Source organism: Oncorhynchus kisutch, linkage group LG29, assembly GCF_002021735.2.
Source record: "Oncorhynchus kisutch isolate 150728-3 linkage group LG29, Okis_V2, whole genome shotgun sequence".
In the NCBI taxonomy this organism is placed as follows: Eukaryota; Metazoa; Chordata; class Actinopteri; order Salmoniformes; family Salmonidae; genus Oncorhynchus; species Oncorhynchus kisutch.
Window position 1 is genome coordinate 17,857,647 of NC_034202.2, and position 23,461 is coordinate 17,881,107.

General features: G+C 44.6%; 1 protein-coding gene across 6 annotated transcripts in view; it reads left to right on the top strand.

Annotated features, from left to right (window-relative positions):
• Positions 1–23,292, top strand: part of LOC109873584 (ankyrin-1) — a 102,229-nt gene extending 78,937 nt beyond the window's left edge. For 3 of the 6 annotated variants that reach the window (XM_031809060.1, XM_031809059.1, XM_031809061.1), the window contains exons 33-43: positions 3,582–3,710; positions 4,841–4,960; positions 9,613–9,697; positions 11,977–12,051; positions 13,727–13,858; positions 13,966–14,121; positions 17,558–18,206; positions 18,434–18,590; positions 18,951–19,037; positions 19,196–19,287; positions 19,711–23,043. In XM_031809060.1, coding sequence (XP_031664920.1) covers positions 3,582–3,710; positions 4,841–4,960; positions 9,613–9,697; positions 11,977–12,051; positions 13,727–13,858; positions 13,966–14,121; positions 17,558–18,206; positions 18,434–18,590; positions 18,951–19,037; positions 19,196–19,264 — 1,659 coding nt within the window. In that variant the 3' untranslated portion in view covers positions 19,265–19,287; positions 19,711–23,043. Of the gene's footprint in view, positions 1–3,581; positions 3,711–4,840; positions 4,961–9,612; positions 9,698–11,976; positions 12,052–13,726; positions 13,859–13,965; positions 14,122–17,557; positions 18,207–18,433; positions 18,591–18,950; positions 19,038–19,195; positions 19,288–19,710 lie in introns of all 6 variants that reach the window. The other 3 variants (XM_031809058.1, XM_031809062.1, XM_031809063.1) reach the window with 2 other exon arrangements.
• The last annotated feature ends 169 nt before the right edge of the window (positions 23,293–23,461 follow it).

Here is a 23,461-nt window from a genome sequence, read left to right on the forward strand (position 1 = left end):
TTGTCCCACCTCCCACACATGCGGTGACCTCACCCATTACTACCAGCATGTCCAGAGATACAACCTCTCTCATCATCACCCAGTGCCTGGGCTTACCTCCGCTGTACCCGCACCCCACCATACCCCTGCCTGCGCATTATGCCCTGAATATATTCTACCATGCCCAGAAACCTGCTCCTCTTATTCTCTGTCCCCAACGCTCTAGGCGACCAGTTTTGATAGCCTTTAGCCGCACCCTCATACTACTCCTTCTCTGTTCCGCGGGTGATGTGGAGGTAAACCCAGGCCCTGCATGTCCCCAGGCACCCTCATTTGTTGACTTCTGTGTTCGAAAAAGCCTTGGTTTCATGCATGTCAACATCAGAAGCCTCCTCCCTAAGTTTGTCTTACTCACTGCTTTAGCACACTCTGCTAACCCTGATGTCCTTGCTGTGTCTGAATCCTGGCTCAGGAAGGCCACCAAAAATTCAGAGATTTCCATACCCAACTATAACATCTTCCGTCAAGATAGAACTGCCAAAGGGGGAGGAGTTGCAGTTTACTGCAGAGATGGCCTGCAAAGTAATGTCATACTTTCCAGGTCCATACCCAAACAGTTCGAACTACTAATTTTGAAAATTACTCTCTCCAGAAATAAGTCTCTCACGGTTGCCGCCTGCTACCGACCCCCCTCAGCTCCCAGCTGTGCCCTGGACACCATTTGTGAATTGATCGCCCCCCATCTAGCTTCAGAGTTTGTTCTGTTAGGTGACCTAAACTGGGATATGCTTAACACCCCGCCAGTCCTACAATCTAAGCTAGATGCCCTCAATCTCACACAAATCATCAAGGAACCCACCAGGTACAACCCTAACTCTGTAAACAAGGGCACCCTCATAGACGTCATCCTGACCAACTGGCCCTCCAAATACACCTCCGCTGTCTTCAACCAGGATCTCAGCGATCACTGCCTCATTGCCTGTATCCGCTACGGAGCCGCAGTCAAACGACCACCCCTCATCACTGTCAAACGCTCCCTAAAACACTTCTGTGAGCAGGCCTTTCTAATCGACCTGGCCCGGGTATCCTGGAAGGACATTGACCTCATCCCGTCAGTTGAGGATGCCTGGTCATTCTTTAAAAGTAACTTCCTCACCATTTTAGATAAGCATGCTCCGTTCAAAAAATGCAGAACTAAGAACAGATACAGCCCTTGGTTCACCCCAGACCTGACTGCCCTCGACCAGCACAAAAACATCCTGTGGCGGACTGCAATAGCATCGAATAGTCCCCGTGATATGCAACTGTTCAGGGAAGTCCGGAACCAATACACGCAGTCAGTCAGGAAAGCTAAGGCCAGCTTCTTCAGGCAGAAGTTTGCATCCTGTAGCTCCAACTCCAAAAAGTTCTGGGACACTGTGAAGTCCATGGAGAACAAGAGCACCTCCTCCCAGCTGCCCACTGCACTGAGGCTAGGTAACACGGTCACCACTGATAAATCCATGATTATCGAAAACTTCAATAAGCATTTCTCAACGGCTGGCCATGCCTTCCGCCTGGCTACTTCAACCTCGGCCAACAGCTCCGCCCCCCCCGCAGCTCCTCGCCCAAGCCTCTCCAGGTTCTCCTTTACCCAAATCCAGATAGCAGATGTTCTGAAAGAGCTGCAAAACCTGGACCCGTACAAATCAGCTGGGCTTGACAATCTGGACCCTCTATTTCTGAAACTATCTGCCACCATTGTCGCAACCCCTATTACCAGCCTGTTCAACCTCTCTTTCATCTCGTCTGAGATCCCCAAGGATTGGAAAGCTGCCGCAGTCATCCCCCTCTTCAAAGGGGGAGACACCCTGGACCCAAACTGTTACAGGCCTATATCCATCCTGCCCTGCCTATCTAAGGTCTTCGAAAGCCAAGTCAACAAACAGGTCACTGACCATCTCGAATCCCACCGTACCTTCTCCGCTGTGCAATCTGGTTTCCGAGCCGGTCATGGGTGCACCTCAGCCACACTCAAGGTACTAAACGACATCATAACCGCCATCGATAAAAGACAGTACTGTGCAGCCGTCTTCATCGACCTCGCCAAGGCTTTCGACTCTGTCAATCACCATATTCTTATCGGCAGACTCAGTAGCCTCGGTTTTTCGGATGACTGCCTTGCCTGGTTCACCAATTACTTTGCAGACAGAGTTCAGTGTGTCAAATCGGAGGGCATGCTGTCCGGTCCTCTGGCAGTCTCTATGGGGGTGCCACAGGGTTCAATTCTCGGGCCGACTCTTTTCTCTGTGTATATCAATGATGTTGCTCTTGCTGCGGGCGATTCCCTGATCCACCTCTACGCAGACGACACCATTCTATATACTTTCGGCCCGTCTTTGGACACTGTGCTATCTAACCTCCAAACAAGCTTCAATGCCATACAACACTCCTTCCGTGGCCTCCAACTGCTCTTAAACGCTAGTAAAACCAAATGCATGCTTTTCAACCGGTCGCTGCCTGCACCTGCATGCCCGACTAGCATCACCACCCTGGATGGTTCCGACCTAGAATATGTGGACGTCTATAAGTACCTAGGTGTCTGGCTAGACTGCAAACTCTCCTTCCAGACTCATATCAAACATCTCCAATCGAAAATCAAATCAAGAGTCGGCTTTCTATTCCGCAACAAAGCCTCCTTCACTCAAGCCGCCAAGCTTACCCTAGTAAAACTGACTATCCTACCGATCCTCGACTTCGGCGATGTCATCTACAAAATGGCTTCCAACACTCTACTCAGCAAACTGGATGCAGTCTATCACAGTGCCATCCGTTTTGTCACTAAAGCACCTTATACTACCCACCACTGCGACTTGTATGCTCTAGTCGGCTGGCCCTCGCTACATATTCGTCGCCAGACCCACTGGCTCCAGGTCATCTACAAGTCTATGCTAGGTAAAGCTCCGCCTTATCTCAGCTCACTGGTCACGATGGCAACACCCATCCGTAGCACGCGCTCCAGCAGGTGTATCTCACTGATCATCCCTAAAGCCAACACCTCATTTGGCCGCCTTTCGTTCCAGTACTCTGCTGCCTGTGACTGGAACGAATTGCAAAAATCGCTGAAGTTGGAGACTTTTATCTCCCTCACCAACTTCAAACATCAGCTATCTGAGCAGCTAACCGATCGCTGCAGCTGTACATAGTCTATTGGTAAATAGCCCACCCTTTTCACCTACCTCATCCCCGTACTGTTTTTATTTATTTACTTTTCTGCTCTTCTGCACACCAATATCTCTACCTGTACATGACCATCTGATCTTTTATCACTCCAGTGTTAATCTGCAAAATTGTAATTATTTGCCTACCTCCTCATGCCTTTTGCACACATTGTATATAGACCCCCCCTTCGTTTTCTACTGTGTTATTGACTTGTTAATTGTTTACTCCATGTGTAACTCTTTGTTGTATGCTCACACTGCTATGCTTTATCTTGGCCAGGTCGCAGTTGCAAATGAGAACTTGTTCTCAACTAGCCTACCTGGTTAAATAAAGGTGAAATAAAAAAAAATAAAAAAAATGGAGGGTTTTTTTCTCTCGTGACTCTCTGTCGCCCCCCTCAGGTGATGGAGGGCATGCCGCTGCACCTGGAGTGCTCTGGGAACCTGGTGCCTGTGAGGAAGGCCACTCAGCAGCCACGCAGCTTCAGCTTCCAAGCCTTCAGAGATAACAGACTGCCCGTCTCTGTCAAGGTCTGTCTCCCTCTCATTGTCTATCTCTATTTTTGCACTGAATTGTGATTCAGTCGATTTATTTGACATGTTATTCAGGCAGGTTTTGTGTTGAATTGACAGTCGGTCAGTCGACAGTCGGTTGGTCTTTTCGATCCGGTCTACATGTTTGTGTGTCTGACTGACTATCGGTGTTTCTGATATGTCGGTGTGTCTGTCATTTTCTTTCAGACATGTTTGTGTGTCCATCTATTTGTCCATCTATCTCTTTAACTTTATATATGTTCATTAAAATTGTTGTGTATCTTCTCCCATCTCTATCACTCCCATCTCTCCATCTGTTTCAGATCTTGCCATTTTTTTTGTATATCTGTTCAGCCTGTCTTTCTATCTTCCTTTACCTGTGTGAGTTGCAGACAACACTTCTCTTTCACAGACCACCTGTCTATCTGTCTGTGTGTGTGTCTGTGCGTGTCTGTCTATACATCTTGTCTGCCTAACCATATGTATGTCTGTTTGTCTACCCATATCTGTCTGTGTTTTCTGTCTGTCTGTGTGGCTTTTGAGTGTGTGTGACGTGCGCTTCCATCTTAGTCTCAGACGAGTGCCTTGTGAAGTATTCTCCATCGTGGTGTACCTGCCGACTCTACCTAGCTGTAACTGTGTGCACGTCCTTTAGCTCTTTCACCTTCTTGCCTGCCTGCCAATCTTGTGGCCTGCCTGTCTGTATGTCTGTCTCACTGTCTCTCTTTCTCTCTCTCACGGTCACTCTGTTACTGTCTGATCTGACAGACGCCCAGGTAATTGTGCAGGTAAATCTCTCTCTCTCTCTCGCCTGCCTATGGACTGCTTCCATCTCCTCCCTCTGTGTTTCTGCTCGACAGACCACCACTCTGCAGGTTATCTAATTCCCCCTTTTCTCTCTTCTTCTTCTTCCCTCTCTCTCTTTTTCATTACATTTCACCCTATCCTCTTTATCCCTCATATCTGTTCTGCTTACCTCTTCTTACCTTTGTCATTCTCTCGTGTCTCTCTTCCTCGAGTCAACCTCTTCTGGTCTTCCTGTTCCTCTTTTTCGGGCTGTCTTTCTCTTTCTTTCCCTTGTATCTCCTCTCTCTCGCGCTCTCTCTCTCTCTCTCTGTGTCTATCAGGTCAGAGACAGCAATAAGGAAGCCTCTGGGTTCCTTTCTTTCCTGCGGAAGTCTACCAAGTATGAGGATGCACAGCACGTGCTGTGTAACCTCAACATCACCATGCCTCCCTGTGTCAAGGTACACACTCATGAATGCACACACACAAACACACACGCACACAGACTCCGACTCACTCTCTCACGTTCCGAACTCCCACATAGTGAAACCATATTTTCACATGTATTAAATTTAGAGTTCACATGTTTACACCACCTTTTCACTGGAGCACTGGGCCAGCCACTCTTAGATAGCACCTGGGCTAGCACAGGTGAAACGCCTTCCCATTAACGAGATGGCAACCATCACAGGTGTAACACATACTGACTAACGAGGAGACACCAATCAGTGCGCCCCACATGCTAACGAGCTATACGTGCTAAAGTCCAACCTCAAAGGATAAATGGAAAAATCAATACTCCACATTTAGTGATATCAAATTTGCAGTTTCACATGTAAGAAAACTCCACATATTTACTCCAATGTATGTAAACAAGGTAAATGTAAATAACCGCTGTATAGCCTAAAATGTCATTTTGATATCATGGATGGATGGTCAGCCCTTGCATCCATAACATAGTATATGGATTTGAGATTGGTTGCATTTCACCAGCCCATTCCCTCACCTTTTTACCAAAACTGTGGCTGGGAAACACTGTGTTAATGATTCAGTTAAGGCAATGTTTCCCTAACTCAGGACCACAAGGGCTGCTCGTTTTGTTTTTTTGTCCTAACACCACACAGGGGATTGAAATAATCAAACCTTGATGATTAGTTGATTACTTGAATCAGCTGTGTAGTGCTAGGGCAAAAACACAAATGTACAGCGAGTTTGGGAAACACGGAATTAACTATTTCCTCTTTAAACACCTTTAATAGGGCAATAGTGTTATTATATGGTGAAATCCTCTAGTGAATGAGTTACATTTATATCAAGCAAAACTTCTGAAGTTGAGAACAAAATTCTTACTATTGCAAACAAAAATAATGATATTGAAAGCAAAAACAAAAGTATTGATATGAAAAATAAATATTGCAAGGCAATAATTTATAAATGCGAGAGCAAATTGCAAATGGACGCAATTAAATGGAACATGTCCCTCTTTCCTGCAATTTTGTTTGGTTATGTTAGCCCGGCCTTTGTTTGGTTATGTTAGCCCGGCCTTTGTTTGGTTATGTTAGCCCGGCCTTTGTTTGGTTATGTTAGCCCGGCCTTTGCTTGGTTATGTTAGCCCGGCCTTTGTTTGGTTATGTTAGCCCGGCCTTTGTTTGGTTATGTTAGCCCGGCCTTTGTTTGGTTATGTTAGCCCGACCTTTGCTTGGTTGTTAGCCCGGCCTTTATTTGGTTATGTTAGCCCGGCCTTTGTTTGGTTATGTTAGCCCGGCCTTTGCTTGGTTATGTTAGCCCGGCCTTTGTTTGGTTATGTTAGCCTGGCCTTTGTTTGGTTATGTTAGCCCGACCTTTGCTTGGTTGTTAGCCCGTTCTTTGTTTGGTTATGTTAGCCCGGCCTTTGTTTGGTTATGTTAGCCCGGCCTTTGCTTGGTTATGTTAGCCCGACCTTTGTTTGGTTATGTTAGCCCGGCCTTTGCTTGGTTATGTTAGCCCGGCCTTTGCTTGGTTATGTTAGCCCGGCCTTTGTTTGGTTATGTTAGCCCAGCCTTTTTTTGGTTATGTTAGCCCGGCCTTTGCTTGGTTATGTTAGCCCGGCCTTTGTTTGGTTATGTTAGCCCGACCTTTGTTTGGTTATGTTAGCCCGGCCTTTGTTTGGTTATGTTAGCCCGGCCTTTGTTTGGTTATGTTAGCCCGGCCTTTGTTTGGTTATGTTAGCCCGGCCTTTGTTTGGTTATGTTAGCCCGGCCTTTGTTTGGTTATGTTAGCCCGGCCTTTGTTTGGTTATGTTAGCCCGGCCTTTGTTTGGTTATGTTAGCCCGGCCTTTGTTTGGTTATGTTAGCCCGGCCTTTGTTTGGTTATGTTAGCCCGGCCTTTGTTTGGTTATGTTAGCCCGGCCTTTGTTTGGTTATGTTAGCCCGGCCTTTGTTTGGTTATGTTAGCCCGGCCTTTGTTTGGTTATGTTAGCCCGGCCTTTGTTTGGTTATGTTAGCCCGGCCTTTGTTTGGTTATGTTAGCCCGGCCTTTGTTTGGTTATGTTAGCCCGGCCTTTGTTTGGTTATGTTAGCCCGACCTTTGTTTGGTTATGTTAGCCCGACCTTTGCTTTCGCAGCCTTTTTTTACAGTTGCTCGTTTTGGCACATTAATTCCAGAAACATAGCACCCTGCATCCCACTGCTGTTTTTACTCTGAAGCTAAGCAAGGTTGGTCCTGGTTGTTTTGTATGGGTAGGACTACCAAGGTACAGAAAAATTACAAAATGAGACAACATAAACCAGTTGTTCTCAATCCTCTCCTCTGAGAGCCCCTAGCCGGTTCATGTATTTGATCTATTTCAGAACACCTGGTTCAACTTGTCAACTAATCATCAAGCCCTTGACTAGGTGAATCAGGTGAACTAGTTCAGGGCTAAAACAACATTGTGAAACATCTGGGGGTCCCCAAGGAGAGGTTGGAGAACCACTGACCTAAACCGGAACAACCATCTCAGTAATGGGTGCAATAAGTCTGACTGCTAACAGATTGGATTTTTTTAGAAAAATGTATGTTATTTATCTTTGTGTAGCATAAAATCTACCTCCAAAAAGCATGCAGGAAAATATGATAATATTTGGTTTTTGAGAGTGTGTGATTATTGTACCTTTATATTCAGAATATTGGGTACAAAATTATACCATTAAACTAGATTATCTGCACATGTACCCTAAAAGGCACCAAACAATACCGTTTGAAATCATATGTGTACCTCTGAAGGTATTTTATATTTTTGTACCACTAGGAACAATGCAATATACCCTGACCATACCCCTTTTTCTAAGAGTGTAAAGAAAGTCATTAATTTTATGGAAATTATGAATGGGGTGTTTTTATGCTTTATTGTTGCTGTTGATTGATTGGTTCTCAGTCGACAAAGGGTGTTGCAATATCTCCTGGGAAGCTCTGTCTGCATCCTTCTCAGCTGATGCATGATCAGTTGAACTTTGAAGGCTTAAAAAAGACCAACATTAAATACAGACTGTAAAAGATACCGTATCTAAAAAGAGACTAGTCAGACTATTGATTGGCGGTTCAAAAGCAAAGATGAACTGAATATTTTTATGTCCCATTGCTAATTCAAGCAAAATAATTGATCTCAAATACAGTTTTGTTTCCACTAAGACAGTACAATGTAATAGTCACAAAAGCAGAACAAGAAACCACATGCAAACATTTCCTTAGACAACCTTGGGAGAAATGCATGTACACTGAACAAAAATAAAAATGCAACATGCAACAATTTCTAAGATTTAACTGAGTTATAGTTTGCATAAGGAAATCAGTTAATTGAAATAAATGGATTTCACATGACTGGGGATACAGATGTGCATCTGTTGGTCATAATTCCTTTAAACAAAAAGGTAGGGGCGTGGATCAGAAAACCACTCAGTATCTGGTGTGACCACCATTTGCCTCATGCAGCACAACACAACACTCCTTCGCATAGAGTTGATTAGGCTGTTGATTGTGGCCTGTGGATTGTGGCCACTTCTCTTCAATGGCTATGCAAAGTTGCTGGATATTGGCGGGAACTGGAACACGCTGTCTTACACGTTGATCCAGAGCGTCCCAAACATGCTCAATGGGTGACATGTCTGGTGAGTATGCAGGCCATGGAAGAACTGGGACATTTTCAGCTTCCAGGAATTGTGTACAGATCCTTGCAACATGGGGCCGTGCATTATCATGCTGAAACACGAGGTGGCGAATGAATGGGACGACAATGGACCTCAGGATCTTGTCATGGTATCTCTGAATTCAAATTGCCATCGGGGAAAAATGCAATTGTGTTCGTTGTCCGTAGCTTATACCTGCCCATACCATAACCCCATGGCCAACGTGGGGTATGAAGCCAGACTACAGACAGGTCAAGACCCTGGTGAGGACCACGAGCACGCAGATGATCTTCCCTGAGAAGATCCTGACAGTTTGTGCAGAAATTCTTTGGTTGTGCAAACCCACAGTTTCCTCAACTGTCTGGATGGCTGGTCTTAGACATCCCGCAGGTGAAGCTGGATTGTGGCGGTCCAGGGCTGGTGTGGTTACATGTGATCTGCGGTTGTGAGGCTGGTCGGACGTGCCGCCAAATTCTCTAAAACGACATTGGATGTGGCTTATGGTAGAGAAAGGAACATTCAATTCTCTGGCAACCGCTCTGGTGTACATTCCTGCAGTCAACATGCCAATAGCATGCTCTCTCAAAACTTGAGACATCTGTGGCATTGTGTGACAAAACTACACCTTTTAGAGTGGCCTTGTATTGTCCCCAGCACAAGGTGCACCTGTGTAATGATCATGCTGTTTAATCAGCTTCTTGGTATGCCACACCTGTCAGTTGGATTATCTTGTCAAAGGCGAAATGCTCAATACCAGAGATGTAAACAAATTTCAGCACAACATTTCTGAGAAATAAGCTTTTTGTGCGTATGGAAATTTTCTTGGATCTTTTATTTCAGCTCATGAAACATGAGATGACATTTGCGTTCACATTTCATATTTTTGTTCAGTATGTTTCATAGATAGCAGTACCCATATCTAGTCAGTGATGTGTTTTTTTTGTTACTGTGTCCATTGTGTGTGGTCCAGGTTGTTGGGAGTGAGGAACGGAGGCGAACTCTGACCCCGTTGGCCCTGAGGGAACGCTACAACGCGCTGAACGAGCCCGGTCTGGGTAAGTCTTGTCATGCCTTTTCAGAAGCCCTCTCCCTAATATACAGAAGGAGACAGGGATTGAATGTTTCACCCCTACTCCCCTGCTTCCCAATCTATTACGCATGAGCCTTGGATGCAACACAGTGCTCTACTGAGCCCCATAATACACAGCAGTGCGATGATGGCACCATATTGGTTATGTGCCAAAGATTAGCTAATACCTACACATCCAAACAGCTCTATGGACTTAATCCCTTCCAGAGTCCTGGTAACATTAGTACTGAATTACCTGTTATGGTTTGCATGGCGCTGGTGCTGGTTGCTCCACTGCGAGTCCTGTTAGCATGGCGGATATTTAGCATTTAGCTTGGCGCTGGGAATGGGCAGGTCCTTGCAGTGGAGCCAGACAGAGGAGCCCTCTGATTGGCCCATGGTAGATGAGCCAAGATGGGAAGGAGTGCTCATTGGTTACATGGTGAAGATGAGAGCTGGGCCTTTTCTGTCTATCTGAGCACGGCGCTGCTACCTTGCACCTCAGTTCTCTATGGTTATGTTGTTCTAACAGAAGGGACTGGTGTCTGAATGAATTTCTTCTCTACCTACCTCTAACCTACCCTGCCTATAGTCTGCTAACACATAAGGATTGTATGTGCAAAAACACAATACTCTGTGGGTAATACATATTCCCTTCAACAGACCAGTGCTTTTTGTCAAGGTAAGTTTGCTATTATCTCTTTTAATAGCAACTGATTTTAGTGGGTTTGATATATTGGATAATGTCCTGTATTGAGTAACTTGAACAAATCTGAAAAAAACGAGACCTTTTTTGTGCCGTACTGTTTGTACCCCTTACACAGTGTCAATCGTGTAGTTGTGATTGAGTCCTACATTTAACCCTTACACAGTGTCAGTCGTGTAGTTGTGATTGAGTCCTACATTTAACCCTTACACAGTGTCAGTCGTGTAGTTGTGATTGAGTCCTACATTTAACCCTTACACAGTGCTCAGTCGTGTAGTTGTGATTGAGTCCTACATTTAACCCTTACACAGTGGTCAGTCGTGTAGTTGTGATTGAGTCCTACATTTAACCCTTACACAGTGGTCAGTCGTGTAGTTGTGATTGAGTCCTACATTTAACCCTTACACAGTGCTCAGTCGTGTAGTTGTGATTGAGTCCTACATTTAACCCTTACACAGTGTCAGTCGTGTAGTTGTGATTGAGTCCTACATTTAACCCTTACACAGTGGTCAGTCGTGTAGTTGTGATTGAGTCCTACATTTAACCCTTACACAGTGTCAGTCGTGTAGTTGTGATTGAGTCCTACATTTAACCCTTACACAGTGTCAGTCGTGTAGTTGTGATTGAGTCCTACATTTAACCCTTACACAGTGGTCAGTCGTGTAGTTGTGATTGAGTCCTACATTTAACCCTTACACAGTGCTCAGTCGTGTAGTTGTGATTGAGTCCTACATTTAACCCTTACACAGCAGTCAGTCGTGTAGTTGTGATTGAGTCCTACATTTAACCCTTACACAGTGGTCAGTCGTGTAGTTGTGATTGAGTCCTACATTTAACCCTTACACAGTGTCAGTCGTGTAGTTGTGATTGAGTCCTACATTTAACCCTTACACAGTGGTCAGTCGTGTAGTTGTGATTGAGTCCTACATTTAACCCTTACACAGTGCTCAGTCGTGTAGTTGTGATTGAGTCCTACATTTAACCCTTACACAGCGGTCAGTCGTGTAGTTGTGATTGAGTCCTACATTTAACCCTTACACAGTGGTCAGTCGTGTAGTTGTGATTGAGTCCTACATTTAACCCTTACACAGTGTCAGTCGTGTAGTTGTGATTGAGTCCTATATTTAACCCTTACACAGTGGTCAGTCGTGTAGTTGTGATTGAGTCCTATATTTAACCCTTACACAGTGGTCAGTCGTGTAGTTGTGATTGAGTCCTACATTTAACCCTTACACAGTGGTCAGTCGTGTAGTTGTGATTGAGTCCTACATTTAACCCTTACACAGTGGTCAGTCATGTAGTTGTGATTGAGTCCTACATTTAACCCTTACACAGTGGTCAGTCGTGTAGTTGTGATTGAGTCCTACATTTAACCCTTACACAGTGGTCAGTCGTGTAGTTGTGATTGAGTCCTACATTTAACCCTTACACAGTGGTCAGTCGTGTAGTTGTGATTGAGTCCTACATTTAACCCTTACACAGTGGTCAGTCGTGTAGTTGTGATTGAGTCCTACATTTAAAGTAGATTTAAAGTTCTGAAGTTGTCTTTTTTTCCTCAGCTACAGTGAATGTCATGGAGAGGACCGAGCTCAAGATCTCCCTAATATCCGAACAGCTGGGATTGAGCTGGGCAGGTCAGTGCTCCTGTACAGGGCTGTTACTCCCATGTGGCTCAGTTGGTAGAGCATGTGTCAAATGTAATAATGTACAGTGGGGCAAAAAAGTATTTAGTCAGCCACCAATTGTGCAAGTTCTCCCACTTAAAAAGATGAGAGAGGCCTGTAATTTTCATCATAGGTACACTTCAACTATGACAGACAAAATTTGAAAAAGAAATCCAGAAAATCACATTGTAGGATTTTTTATGAATTTATTTGAAAATTATGGTGGAAAATAAGTATTTGGTCACCTATTAATGGCACCTGTTTGAACTTGTTATCAGTATAAAAGACACCTGTCCACAATCTCAAACAGTCACACTCCAAACTCCACTATGGCCAAGACCAAAGAGGTGTCAAAGGACACCAGAAACAAAATTGTAGACCTGCACCAGGCTGGGAAGACTGAATCTGCAATAGGTAAGCAGCTTGGTTTGAAGAAATCAACTGTGGGAGCAATTATTAGGAAATGGAAGACATACAAGACCACTGATAATCTCCCTCGATCTGGGGCTCCACGCAAGATCTCACCCTGTGGGGTCAAAATGATCACAAAAACGGTGAGCAAAAATCCCAGAACCATACGGGGGAACCTAGTGAATGACCTGCAGAGAGCTGGGACCAAAGTAACAAAGCCTACCATCAGTAAAACACTACGCCGCCAGGGACTCAAATCCTGCAGTGCCAGACGTGTCCCCCTGCTTAAGCCAGTACATGTCCAGTCCCGTCTAATGTTTGCTAGAGAGCATTTGGATGATCCAGAAGAAGATTGGGAGAATGTGATATGGTCAGATGAAACCAAAATAGAACTTTTTGGTAAAAACTCAACTCGTCGTGTTTGGAGGACAAAGAATGCTGAGTTGCATCCAAAGAACACCATACCTACTGTGAAGCAGGGGGGTGGAAACATCATGCTTTGGGGCTGTTTTTCTGCAAAGGGACCAGGACGACTGATCCGTGTAAAGGAAAGAATGAATGGGACCATGTATCGTGAGATTTTGAGTGAAAACCTCCTTCCATCAGCAAGGGCATTGAAGATGAAACGTGGCTGGGTCTTTCAGAATGACAATGATCCCAAACACACCGCCCAGGCAACGAAGGAGTGGCTTCGTAAGAAGCATTTCAAGGTCCTGGAGTGGCCTAGCCAGTCTCCAGATCTCAACCCCATAGAAAATCTTTGGAGGGAGTTGAAAGTCCATGTTGCCCAGCAACAGCCCCAAAACATCACTGCTCTAGAGGAGATCTGCATGGAGGAATGGGCCAAAATACCAGAAACAGTGTGTGAAAACCTTGTGAAGACTTACAGAAAACGTTTGACCTCTGTCATTGCCAACAAAGTGTATTTAACAAAGTATTGAGATAAACTTTTGTTATTGACCAAATACTTATTTTCCACCATAATTTGCAAATTAATGAATTAAAAATCCTACAATGTGATTTTCTGGATTTTTTTTCTGAATTTGTCTGTCATGGTTGAAGTGTACCTATGATGAAAATTACAGGCCTCTCTCATCTTTTTAAGTGGGAGAACTTGCACAATTGGTGGCTGACTAAATCCTTTTTTGCCCCACTGTATGTATAGTCTACTATATGTGGTAAGATAAACTTAGTTACGTATTTGATATAATTAATACAATTTTCTCTCTCTCAGAGTTGGCACGGGAGCTGCATTTTGGTGTGGATGACATAAACAGAATCAGGGTGGAGAATCCTAACTCCCTCCTGGACCAGAGTTCAGCCCTGCTCAATCTGTGGGTTGGCCGGGAGGGCAAGAGGGCCAAGAGTGAGTGTCTGTCTGTCTGTCTGTGTTACTACAGTCCCCCACCTCTTCATTCCTTACCTTATTTTCCGACCCCTCTCTCTCCTCTCCTTCCTCTTTCCTTCTGTCAGTGGAGAGTATATATGTAGCTTTGAAGAACATTGACCGTTCAGACATTGTGAGTTCCGTGGAGGGCCAGCCACAGGCAGGGGCCGGGGCCTCAGAGGAGGGGGCCTGCAGACTGGTTGACCACGACTCCACCCTGCTCTCCCCCAGTGTTATCAATGGTAAGAGACACATACAGAGAGGTGTGCGTACACATACACACACACATACACACAGGGGCGCAACTTTGGTTTTAGAAATGGGAGGGGAATAAAAAAAATTATCCCACCAATCAATGGAATCAATAGAATGTATATACCACAATTGCCCCTAGTAATGAAAGGGGTTAAAACAAGATCAATGAAAAGACCATTACTCTTCCCAAGTGTATGGGTAACCCAGACAGAACCATATCTCTGTTGCTCTACTAGAGATCACGGACACAGGTCATCCGCAAGTTATTAGGCATCCAATTTTCAGAAGGGGTAAGTGGTAATTGGGCTGCATGGTTGATTGCTGCGGATGATTCTCAAGGAATTTTGATTAGGGTCTGAGAAATGATGCCATTTCCATCATAACCCAGTGATATGTCAGCAATTAAGCATATCCTTACTGCATTTTGCTGACAGACATCGTTTCAGTTTTACTGTTCTGACACCTCATGCTTTAGACCTGAACATAATGGTCTCACATGACATTATACTTTGAAGACAGATGTTTTTTGAATTTGCACAGTCCTATACATTGAGTTAATGAGGATAGGCTAAAATATACCTCTTAACTGTGTTTGGGTTTAAGCCTGGTATATGGATGAGTTGGATATGCGTGGATGTGTGTGTGTGTGTGTGTGTGTGTGTGTGTGTGTGTGTGTGTGTGTGTGTGTGTCTGGGATGAACACTCCCCTCCTAAGTGGCACTAGTACACAGTTTGTGTGCTCTGAGCCTCCATACCTTGTTCCTTTGTTACTCCCCTCTGTCTCTCCTAGATCTATCCCCCTCTCGCTCTTTCTCTCTGTGTCTGTGACATGTCATCTCTGCTGCCCAGTCGCCTTCCTCCTCACAGCTCTTCCTCTTCGACCTCTGACCTCATATCGACCTTCATGTTGACCTCCTGGGCCTCTCCTCTCTCCTGTCATCTTATTTTCCCGCGTTCCCGTGTTCAGTCCAGCGGGAGCCTCACCTCCTCTCTCGAAGTAGCTCTGTGTCAATGCATGTGCATGCTGCCTGCCTCGCTGTACCTCTCTGTGGCTCGCATCAGGGAAAGTGTCTTTCTCTAGGTCTGGGAGGGTCAGTGTTGATGGCGGGTGGGGTGGAAGGGTATCCAAATAAAGGCATTGCTGTCCAAATAAAGGTTTGCTGTTTTGGTATAAGAACTGTGTATTTGCATGGCATGCTTTCTCTATGACTATTTCTCTATGTGTATTTTACTTTCTCTTGTTTCTCTGTTTTGTCAAACTTGTTTTAAATGCAGTATTAACACCTTCAATCTCAGTCGTTTTCTGTTAACTCTATGGTGTTGGTTGTATGCTAGGGTGAAACCCATGGTTGACTGCACAGCACATAATGTTCTCAAAATAATGTAGCTGGGACATGACAGCTTTGTCCTTAAGACAACGTTGTCATAATGTTACCGATACATTGTTAGAATGTTATGTGCTCGCTGGTGTGTTCTGCGGTGTAGTGGAGTGTGTGAGTCTGGGGGTTGTGTGTGTTCCCATGTACAGTGACCCTGTGAACTGTGGGTGTGTTTTCATGTGTCTCAGTTTGTTTGCGTGTGTGTTGTACATAAGTGGATAGTGTGTGTGTGTGTGTGTGTGTGTGTGTTTGCAGATGTACAATCTATGTAGATTTGCTGTGCTTCACTATGTGTTTTGCAGCGTAAGTGTCTTTAAATTGGGAGGTACATTAAGGACTAACCAAGATAAACCATCATCACTCACTCACTTCTCCATCATTCACCTCATTCAAAGTGCATCTCTACCCCTCGTTATCCTCACCTCTACCATCTCTATACTGTACCATCTCTATACCATCCCAGAAACACACACACACACACAGACTGACACACTTTTACAGTTATACTATTGTCCGTAGGCATAAACGCTGAAAGAAATGAAGCCACACTTCATTCAATATTCCATTGTCCGTGAACACTTGAGTTCCTTCTTCACCTTTATTACCACCTACAACACAGACAGGCTCTCAAAATAGAGATATACAAAGGTGAGACAGTGGAAGGCATTTTAAAGTTAGACTCAGTGAACTGACGTTGCCACGAGCAGCACCGCAGATAGTGAGATGAGTGAGATGCAAGGCTTGGCTCTCACACAGTCACACACGGTATCTGCGCATGTGCACACTTCGCTTCACTCTGTTACAGCGTGGGAGCCAGGGGACCAACACAGCCGAGAAGCTGAGCCTATGCCATATCGCTTAGTCTACCTTAAAGATAGACATAACAGAGAAAGACACACATGATGATGGGAGATGGACGGACAGACCGGTGGACAGACAGACAGTCAGGAACTTACAAGCAGATATGCAGGCTCTATTTACAGCTATGCCTAGAATTAGAAACGCACATAAAAGCATAGATCAATAGATCCAATTTCACAACATAAACCTGTTTTTGGTAGTAATATCGTGTGTGTGTGTGTGTGTGTGTGTTGAATTTGTGTGTCCTGTTTGAGTATGTAATGTGCGTGTGCTTGTGCATATGTTTGAGTTGAGTGCAAGTGCAAGCAACTTCCAATTTTCTCAGCAGAATTGGCAGCCTCCTGACCCCTCTCACTTGTGATCTGGTTTGGAACGATAATGGGATTTGTATCCTGATATCTCAATGATAATAGTATCACGATAATCCGTTTTTATCACGATAATAGACATTGAAAGGACACTTTATCAGACAATAAATCCTTTTTGAGGAAAGTGGATGGGTTTTTAATCTAAATGTTGTTGCCAACAGCCAATTTAGAGCAGTTGAAAATTATATTGCGATAACATGGACATAATGAAATTCAATATCGTAGGTATCGGTGAACACGTTTATCGTGGTAAATTGGTAGTATTGATTATCGTGCCAACCCAACTGACACCAAACACCCCACTCTCTTCCTATCTTGGATGACATTTTCAACCTTCTAACACTACCCCTTTCCCACAGACAATGGACAAGACTCCATTTCCAACACCCTATTCCCTAACATAACACATGCTGCTCTTAGGAAAATGTAAAACTGCTTCCTTTCCACACATTCTCTCCAACAGAACCACTGATGGATCACCAGTAGATCAGTGGTCATCAAAATCAGTGTTTTTCATGGAAAGTCAGACAATGCAAAACTAAACCCTGGGAGAGTGACTAGATGTTTTCATTACTACCGATTCCAAGAAGGTGCCAGTGAGTGTGTGTGCCTCCTTGGAACTGGAAGTAGTGAAAACAAATCCAGTCACTTTCTCTTTCCCAGCATATTTTTGACACTGGATAGAGCCGCTCTGTTTCCTGCAGAGAAACAGTCCCACTACACCCACATCCCTGTCTAACCCTCCCCTAACTCCCCCACCCCTGCACCTGCGTGGTGTTAGTCTCCCTCTCTCTTTTATCTCGCTTCCTTCCCAGGTTACGGACTTGTGCAGGAAGAGCTGCTCTCCCCAGCCTCCATGCAGTACAGTCTGCCCTCTCCGCTGGGAGCTGAGCCCTACTGGCAGGAGGTCTCTAGCCTGGAGTGTGCCCCCATCGCCACCACCGAAGAAGACACCCTGATGGAGATGTCAGACGTGCAGGTGTGGCCCTCGGGGGTCAGCCCCTCCCTGGTCACAGTGGAGGACTCGTCCCTGGATGGCAGCAGTCGGGCTGACGACTCAGAGGGGGCCACCCTGTCCCTGCCCTGCAGCCTGAGGCGCCCCAGCAGTGGGGCCAGTGGCTCCATCATGGAGCTGGAGGAGGAGGAAGAGGAGGAGGAGGAAGGGGAAGTAGAGGAGGAGGCGCGGCAGGAGCTGGCGGACAGGGACAGGGTGAGGGCCAGCGGCGCTGTGCCAAAGGTCAACCTGAATGGCCAGCTGGGAGGTCAGAGGTCGGAGGGCAGGAGGGTGGAGGTAGCAGCATCAGTGGTGGGCAGCAGTGTGACTGGAGGAGGAGCGAGGGGAGGAGGAGGACTAAGACAGAGTTCAGAGGAAGGGCTTTCTGTTGTTGCAGGGCAGCAGGTTTATGCCCAGCTGTGTGAGATGTCAGGACTGAGCCGAGCAATGGAGCACAATGGAGACAACAGGTAAGACTCGGTCAGGGGCTCAGACTGGTCTAGCCAGACAGACCTTATTCTCTGTGTGTACAGAATCCATACTCAAACGCAATCCATTGTGGCATTCTCTTTTTGTGTCTTTTATCTGTCTGTCTTGTTCTCTTTCCTACTCGTACCTCTGTCTCTGTCGCTCTGTCTGTCTGCTCCTCTTTCTTCTTCGTCTCTTTGTCCCTGTCTCCCTCTCCCCTCTCTCTCAGGGTGGTTGGGGGCGGTGCTTTCCAGCCGTACCTCCCCAACAAGGACTCCCTGCGCGGCTGGGCAGGGTCGCAGGCGCCCAGGCTGCCCCGGCAGAGTGTGGAGACGCTGATGATGTCACCAAGGTCTCGTGTACCCCAAGAGGCTCTGCTGACACCGGTGTGTGACATGGGGGCATTCGGAGGTGCTGTGCAGGCACCTGTTTGGGACACAGCCCTTCGACAATGTGTTGGGCTTCTCACCAAGAGGCAGGGCTCCAGGTTGTCATGCCTACCGACCACCTGCCACTTCCTGTGCCTGGAGGAAGGACTTCCTGTCCATGCCTGCGATAGATAGGACAATCTTTTAATTTGGTTTCAATCATAAAAATTCCAACCATCAAAACCCAAATGTTGACGTTATGTCACGTCATTATCTGAAATTGGCTTAATGGGGCAAAGTTGTGTTGTGTGGTTTGTAAACCTGTGTACTAATGTCATGTGGTTATTTTATGTGTTTTATCCTGATGTTTTGACACAGATTGATGCTGATAAAGAGGACTATGCTGTTGAGTTCCTGGCTGAGGAGCAGTTGGTGGACGAACATGGAAACGTTGTCACTAGGGAGGTTAGTTTGTCCTCTTCTGCACGACTATTTCTCCCCTAATATAGACTCAAACACTCACAAATAGATACATGGATGCACACACACGCGCTCACAAATGCACGTTGCGCAGATCAGTGTTAACTCCTCTGTGTATTTTCTCCCTCCCTGCTGTACTGTAGGTGGGGGTGGATGTGAGGAAGGGTGCTCAGTCAGTGAAGCGCAACAGTCTGCGGAGAGTAAAACACTGAAACACACATACCCAGACCTCAAGGTATGGGACACATAAGCACATATTGCAGTGCTTGGATAGATGCTTTTAGAAGTATCTATCAGACCCCTCAGAACCAGAGAAGGTTGAAGTTAAACTGGCTATTGTAAACGACAAACCCCTGCACACTACTCCCCTTGCAATAATGTTATAAAAGTGAAAGATGAAAGAATCTTTGTTTGCCAGCTCTCATCAGAGCCTGGATGGCGTACATTACATTTCATCCCTTTTGAATGGGAATACATCTCTGGTTATCTTTAAGGTTTGCTCATTTTTTATTTAATCAACTGGGGGAAAAATGGTTTCATATATTGTTTCTTCCTCGTGTATGTATACACCTCTGTCCCTTTCTTTAAATGTGATGAGATTGTAATAGTTGAAAATAATTCCCTTTTTACTGAAATCATTTTTTTCTCTGTACCGTAGAACCGGACATCCACTGCCAAACCATCCTCCACAAACAAAACGCCAGGTGACAGAGGACAACAAGGAGGAGACTAGAGAAGACTGAAAGAAGGACTAAGATCAGCAAACAACAAATACAAACACAACATCATCTGCAGAATGACCCTGGATCGCCACAACAACAAGAAACGAGAAGGAGATCTACTTGTAGTTTTGTAACATAAAACAAAGATACTTAACTAGAGTAGGGCATGATTTTTTTCTATAAAAACGTCATAAAATCCAACCAGAAAAAAAGCAACAAAAAAGTGCTTCCTGTCAACTGTAATTGCATGATTGACTGCTGGTGCATGATCATTGACCTTTGAACTGTCATTATCTACAAACTCAATTGGTACAAGTTATGGGGCCGACCCAGGACTGACTGGGTCAGGGACGAGTTTAAGGACCCCCCCCCCCCCCCCGCCCAAAAGGATTGGTTGGTGTTAGCAAGTTGAGTCTGGTAACACTACTGCCAAAAAAGCTAATATTTTTTCCGTCTTCAGATTGCTATGATACAGTCAATCCAATGCTGAGTTTACCAATGCTTCTTTCACTTGGACCCTATTTCCTTGTTATTCTATGTGATATATGCACTATGCTCTGTGGATGTGTGTCTGTGTGTGTATGTGTGTGTATTTCTACCGCATGTGTTCTCTCGCTTCTGGCTTGGCACTGAGCCGTGTCCTGATTGGTCAGTGCTCCTGTGATGTCACAGTGTGCTCAATGTGGGAATGAGAAACTCACCGTGCTCCCCTCCTCGGGAGCGTCTGTCTGTGTGTGACGTCTTTCCTTTGTGAACGCGCTTCTCGTGTTCCTTTAGCTCTGTTCACCCCAGTTCCACTTTGTCTGGCTTTGATAGGGACTAGCTTCCTCCCCCTGTTTTAGGAGGGTGTGCTTTATTCAGACAATGGGAATGTTTTTCCAGATGGGAACAAAAAAAAAAGTTTGTCACTTGATAGCATTGCGTGGCAGCCAGTGTATTCTAACATTAATGCCCAACACATCCCAGATTTACGGTAGCATGGGGTCCCCTTCCCCTCCTATCCCCCCCTCTGCCATGTTGACACCACACTCCTCTCCATCAACTCCTGTAGCTCCAACTTAAATCTCTACCCAAACAGCTTCATCCACCGCTCTCTCTCATATTCTCTCTGTTTGCTGTGGCTATAGCACCTCACGACATCGCCCTTTTGTGGTTCACATTCAATTGTGCTTTTGATTTGAGGGGGTGAAGCAGACAGGGGATTAATGATCAGTGTGGATATTCATATTCATGGGAAAGAGATGGAGGTAAATGTGAAGGTTTAGATGGAATGCTAGAGACTAGCATAGCGAAGCAAGTAAGGACAGACTGACAGATAGCACTGTGATCGCCCAATTTAACACTGACCCCTGAGCCCATGTACCCTGTACTGTGAACTTATAGACACACACACACACACCTCATAAATGCATACACACACACACTCACACATATCCTTAATACACACATGCACACGCACATACAGTAATTCATTTATTGTGCCCTAGTTGTTATGAGAAGCCTGGTCGGACTCAGATTATGTACTTTGGTGTCTGCCACAGCAATAATATCAGACAAGAAGGGATATATATATATATATATATGTGTGTGTGTGTGTACAGTGGGAGGGTGGGTGTTCTGTATCTGCACATTATGGTAGCATTTAAAGCATTTCTCTCTGAAATTGGTGCAGACAAATCAGAAGCATGCATGTATACAAAAGGTACAATTCAAGATGGTATGCAAACAGTTTTCCCCTCACAAATGTGATCCTTTCAATGCATTCACGATTGACATTTCGTAATGGTAGCTCCTCTGTTCCTCTGATCTTCATGTTGTTGTATTAGCATGGTGGCACTGCCACCTGGTGTTACAAAGAGGTATCACAGACTAGATAACTGGATTAGCGCAGCAGCAGCTGGGGGGCAAAATAGTAAAGGTTTCGGAAAATGATTTGGTCCAGCACTTAATGTAGCAGATATTACCCAGGATATGCTAACTTCATACATTGAATCTTAGGAATGGATCTCTCATGGTAGCATTTATTTACTATATATGTATGTAGTGTGGTTGGAGTGAATGTGACTATGAATGATTTAGTGAATAGATTAGTAACACGTCACCGACACGTATTCCCTGCCAATCAGTGCACATTAAAACCTCATCTGTTATGCCACATATATCACATATCACTTATCATTCACTCTTGTTCCACTCAGGTTTCAGTTCTAGGAGGATCCAAGTTTTGCCCTGTTTTTGAGATCAGAGCCCTCTGTAGAAGGAGAACCATGGGTGTTAACATGAGTGCTGCGGAATCAGTTTGGGTTTGTGTGTGTGTGTGTGAGAGAGTGTGTGTGAGAGAGAATGTGGTGGAGGGGTCATTGGTAACAGGTGAGGTGTAATTATAAAAGGGTATCCTTTAGTTAGTATGTTGGTGGATTCCCTAGGTGAAAGGTCCGTGGTCTTTAAGCCTCACCTCTCCAGGTCACCTAATTTATCTTAAAACAGCAGTGTAGCTGATTGACTTATGTTGCTGCTTTGGGTCTGAATAGGCTAATGATGAAGAAAAGTGAGAGTCTCAATCAGCAATTGATAAGTCAATCAATCTATCAAATCAGGTTTTCCACAAGAACAAGACACTGATACCTGATATGGATGAGATATAGAGACCATAGTCCTGAAAGGTATTTAAAATGGATGTACAGCATGTTTGATTCATCTCAGATGAAGGGGATCTGTGTATGTGGGTTTAGAGGTTGACAAGATCAAACTGAAAGTTGAGCCGGTCCACAAGCCTTTGCACTGTGAGAACTGTAGACTCCGCCAGTGTGTGTGTGCATGTGTGTGTGCTTGTGGTGTTCAGAAGGTTGATGAGGAGAGATGGACATGGTTTTAAAACTAGGGACACAACATGAGGACATGGAAATGATCATGTATTTTAAAGAGTATTTTAAAATTACTGTTGCAAAGAATAGAGATCACCTATAATCCTTTAGAATGGAAACGTGACAATATTAACGCAATATGATACTACTCTATACTAAGGAATGCAACTGCACACATGCACAGAAAATGTTTTATGAAAATATATGTATAAATATATGACAAAATATATTTAATTAGAATGCTATGCACCCTTATAGAGTTGTTATGGATGTTCTTTAAGCATATTAACTAGACTATAGTATAGGTAAACGGCCACATCGTGGGGAATGTAGAGGCTTTGTAGGTATTTCAAATGGTTTTCTTTTCTTTTTTTTTGTCATGGAGAGAGGAAAAACAAACGTGAATATGTGTTCAAGCCTTTGTTTCAATCAGATTTGATTCTGACATGAAGATATGTATAGGTCATCTACTCTGTACACCAGCTCCAACCATTTACAGAAATGACTAAAGAAAGATGTGAACATACCTGATGTGTTCTCTTACACATTTTGATGTGTTTGAGAATCAAATGTAAATTGATGTACGTTTGTAAATGTCAATTGTAAATCTATATGTATGTGTATAAAGGTAAGTACATTGGTGCAAAACAGTTATCGGGCAGAGTGGTTCTTATCCTTTGTTTCAAAGACATAGGCCTACGTATTAAGGCTATCCATGTACTCTCACAGGAATATTTAAAACCTTATATATTTTTTAACAATCATAATTTTATCATTCAGTTTACAGTTATTTAGGCTAAAACTACAACTCCCTGTGAACTCT